The 4,585-nt window shown below is 45.0% G+C and overlaps 1 protein-coding gene across 1 annotated transcript in view; it reads left to right on the top strand.

The window, feature by feature from the left end:
• The window catches only part of SOX6 (SRY-box 6), a 57,450-nt gene that overhangs the window by 36,430 nt on the left and 16,435 nt on the right, over positions 1-4,585 (top strand). The window contains exon 6 of the mRNA XM_018570876.1: positions 3,931-4,039. Within this exon, the coding sequence (XP_018426378.1) occupies positions 3,931-4,039 (109 nt within the window). The remainder of the gene's footprint in view (positions 1-3,930; positions 4,040-4,585) is intronic.

The raw sequence follows: 4,585 nt of genomic DNA, 5'->3' as shown, positions 1-4,585 counted from the left end.
TATATTATATACACACACACACAGTATATATTATATGTACAGTATGTTTGTTTTGCCTTTATGCATCTGCAGACTTTTACTGCCAAAACTATTCCTTTAGACACATTCAGAATATCTCATCTGCCCAACAATTTCTATTTTTTCTAAATCCAATCAAACTGAATACAATGAATTCCACCATTTAAAGTCACAAATCGCATTTAGATGCGTTTAGATGTGTCCTAAAAAAACCGCACACAAATCATTTGTATATCATTGGCTGTGTGAACGAGGCCTGAAAGGTCATTGTAAAATGTTACATTTGCAGATTATCTACATAACAGATTTTACTGGCGTATTGGTAACCGAGGGGAGAGATTTGATGAAACAAAATGAAACAAAAAAACTTTTTAGAACGGTCACAAAAACAAAGTTTTGTGACCGTTTTTTGACTAAATAATTTTGCTGCAAAATAAATAAAATGAAAAAAAAAATATTTGCTCATTAGGTGAAATTTGATAAAATATCTACGCTTCAGTTAGAAGATTTGGGGGTTAGTTAAGGTAGGATAGTCAATTTAATTTAGGTTTTTTCCCCCCTGTTTTTGTGCATTTGATGGTTGTTCGGATACATTCACTTTATTTTTACTTTGTTTTTGTTTTGTTTTTTTAACTGTGAAAACTAAAATAAATAAAAGGCATTGAAGTATTAAGCTGAAATAGTAAATATTTTCCTAAAGTTTCCCATTTGTCACAGAAAATTTTGGTAAGTGACAATTCCCAATTTTTGATCCTCTTTGCTCTTCTTAATTCGGGGTAAAAACGCCACCATGTAATAAGGAATGTTCCGATAATTATAGTGAGCGTTCTAATGAAGAATCGGGAATTTTATCTTTTCATCTTGAAAAGAAGTTAAGACTTTTTGTCCGGACTGATCCGTAGGGAATGGCTCGGGAAACAATGATAAGAGACGTTGTTACTCTGTTACCAGCGATCCACCGACCTGCTATCGGTAAAATGATCTGTATGGAAGGAGCGCGCCCAGGCGTTGGCTTTTGAAGTGCTTAGCGCGGTGGAGAGAAGTGGGTCAATGCACAATGAGAGGAGCAGCGAGCGGCGCACTGCTCCTGCATAATGTATTAAGTCTAACGTGAGAGAAGCGCTCCGCCAGCTCCGAGCCGCTTCCTCGGCGTCTGCAAAATCGCAGCTGACACGACGTTTAATATTGTTCTGTGATAATGAACGACGTGCCTTGCATTGTTCTCCGGCACAACACGGCGTTTTGTCTGCCGAGGAGGAAACAACAAGACATGAGGGAAAACACGCCGACGCGAGAGGAACAATAAATTAATGATAACAAGTGAAGACTCGGCGTGCGCGGCGGAGAGACGAGATTGCCGAAGGCGGAATTGGAGACCTGTCTGTTCTCTCACTAAACGCGCTGTAATTGTAACAGAGCTGACGAGTCTCTCGGCACCGATACGGCGGGAAAGCTGGGGGTGGGAGGACTGCCTTTTCCTGCCAGAGAGCCAATCGGATGGTACGTCCTCTGAATACCGGGGCGTGGCATCCTCTGCACTCATTTTGGGGCCCATTCACACAGAGCGGTGAAAGTTTGGCTTCTTTTTTGGGGCATGCCGCCTCGTTTTAATAAATAGGCCAAACTGTCAGACAACGACCCCCATTTACCGAGGGTGTGTGTGTGGGCGGGGCGATGCGTTGTAACAAAAGTGTTTACTTTTGTTTCAGTTTTACGTTATACTTTGTGACACAACAGTGCATTGCGACGTGCTGCTCTGCGTTGTGCTGCGTAGCAATGCGGACATGTTACATTTTTATGCCGCGCGCGCCAACGCGCATAAACGGTGTGAACAGAACACATCGGGAACAATTGTTTTCTATGCTCCCGAACCTCGAGCCTCCGTCAATCAATGCTGATCAGGGCACCTGGTGTGAACGAGCCCTAATAGGAACTGATCACGTTCACCTTGCAGAGTGAATTTCAACTTTTCACTCAGCTCAGTTACCAATCGATTAGTTGAAAAAAAATAATCGGGCAACTAATCAATGATGAAAACAATTGCTAGCTGCGGCCCTAGCTGACATCCACCGTCCAATCACTTTCCCTGTTTGTAAAGTTTCCTTGCGCGTGATTGGGTACGATTTGTACAGTGAAACATCTCTTGCAAAGCGAACAAGCTCAACGTCTCCCATAAATCGTTGTCTCCATGCGTAGGTCTTTGTGCGGCGCCATGGATGTGCGCTGCGTGACACCTGTCTGGGGGTTTTGTGCTCTATTAGCAGAAATCTGCATATGTCGGATCTTCGCCGCGCTGACATAATTGTACGGAGTCATTTCTGGGGTTTAATTGGCATTCAGCGATAATGTTTGCAGATTATGATACTTTAATGCTCCTCTGTATGTCTGGATTTGAATCAGATCTTCAACCCTATAATACGACTCTCTGCTAAAAACTATTATCTCTCTGGGCCTGCCCATCAGCCATCAGATTTTAGTCGAAGGTCTGTAGACTTGTCTCCTCATTATCTGACATAACGGTCCGCAGAGACCCCTGGCACGCACTCATGCAACTACGGCGGCCTCAACAGAAATTAGCGGATTTTGTATTCTTGGCGGCAAAACAGACAATAGCTCATTCATGGAAGAAGCAGATAATACCTTTTGGGGAGTTCAAACAACGTATGCAGGGCTTCTTCATCAATGAACAACTATCCAGTGTACTGTCTGACTCCTACGCCAAATTCCGGAAGGTGTGGTCGCCGTGGTGCGAACTCGCACTTCCAGACCTGAACCCCAATATTTTACAATTGGCATGAGACTATTGGCACCTACGTCTTACTGGTCTCGAGGTCGTCGCTCTTCAAACTACCCCCCCTCCCCCCCTCCTCTCCTTCCTTTCTGGTTTCTTTTCTATTTTCTGACCCTCTTTGCGTGTTATCTTACTGACTACTAGTGTCATACCTTGGAAACCAGGAAAAAGGTACACAAGATCACCACAGAAGGGCCCGGCCTAGCTACCAACCGATCCTATCGGGCTAGGCTGGGTCATTAGCTAAATCAGTTACATGCATCGTTAATACGCATACCGGACTGTTGTCCGTACACATAAGTTTTAATATGATCAAGTGAATACTTGCACCCAATATGCTACATGTATATCCGCAATGTGCACCTTTTGATGTTTTCTGCAATACTTTTTGTACTACTATGCAAAATTTTCAAATTAAATACAAATTATTTGTTGAAAAAACAAAACAAAACTATTATCTCTCTGCGCCCCTCGGCCTTACAGATACCTTTGAGGGCAACCATAATGTTGATGCGGCCCCACGGTTAAATTGAGTTTGACACTAGGGTTGCCACCTGTCCAGGATTCACCCGGACGGTCCGGGTGTTGAATGCTGTGTACAGGTTTCATGGCAACAGAAACTCGGACACAAGATGTCGGGCAGACAGGGGGCAACCAAAATTAAGATAAGGGCTACTGGCCAACCACTAAAAAATAGTCTCAATTGTGATATTTACATATGAATGGGCGGCACTATGTACATATGAATAAGCCACGGCTCATTCTCCCAAAACAATGTCAGCGCGTCGCTGGAGTGTTCGGGTTTTGCTTGAAGAAAAGGTGGCAACCCTATTTTACACCCCCTGCTTTAACTGATCCCCATTATTGATTAACTTTAGTTAATAAAGATACAATGTTTCCGGACATCACGTGAGGGGGGTTTATTATAGAACTCCGGCGAAAGGAATTGTAGAAACTCTTAGAAAAAAAGCCAAAAACAACTTAAAATCAGTAAATTCCAGGCAATATCTTCACCTAGCCTCTTATGCATTGGGGGGAGGGGCGCAATCAGATATGGGAGCGGTTCTGGATCACCTAATGTCACACGAGGAATGACACCGCTTGTGGTTTTTGTCTTGCAGGAGAGGACACACTATGACAATATGGGCCCACAGCTGATGGGGAAGCCAAACGAAGAAGGAAAAATGGGGCCCGGCGTCATCGATCTGACAAGGCCAGAGGATGCAGACGGTGAGTCACCACGATTGTGTGCAGTTGGGGGAGCAGCACCGTGCCGGGATTGTTTGGGCTTCTTTGGGCTTAGAAAATGGGAGTCAATGGGGCAAATTTTAACATTTAGCTGCAAATTTATTGCTGGATCATCTCCAGTACCCCCATATCAGGGGCCACGGGATCATCTGCAGCTCATGTGTATCGGGGGCCATGAGTTCCTTTCGTAGGGGGAAGAAATTCTAAAATCTATACACCTACTGTTCCCATTACCTGCTGTGCTGAGTTCCCGGGTCTGTACACCTGCTGTGCCCATTATGAGGAGCTCCCACCATCCCTGTGCTGAGTTCCCAGGTCTGTACCCCCGCTGTGCCCATTATGAGGAGCTCCCACCATCCCTGTGCTGAGTTCCCGGGTCTGTACACCCGCTGTGCCCATTATGAGGGGCTCCCACCATCCCTGTGCTGAGTTCCCGTGTCTGTACACCCGCTGTGCCCATTATGAGGGGCTCCCACCATCCCTGTGCTGAGTTCCCGGGTCTGTACACCCGCTGTGCCCATTATGAGG

Source organism: Nanorana parkeri, unplaced genomic scaffold, assembly GCF_000935625.1.
Source record: "Nanorana parkeri isolate BGI_ZX_2015 unplaced genomic scaffold, ASM93562v1 scaffold1620, whole genome shotgun sequence".
Taxonomy (NCBI): domain Eukaryota; kingdom Metazoa; phylum Chordata; class Amphibia; order Anura; family Dicroglossidae; genus Nanorana; species Nanorana parkeri.
The sequence above is the reverse complement of the archived record's forward strand: the minus strand, read 5'-3'. Positions and strand labels throughout refer to the sequence as shown.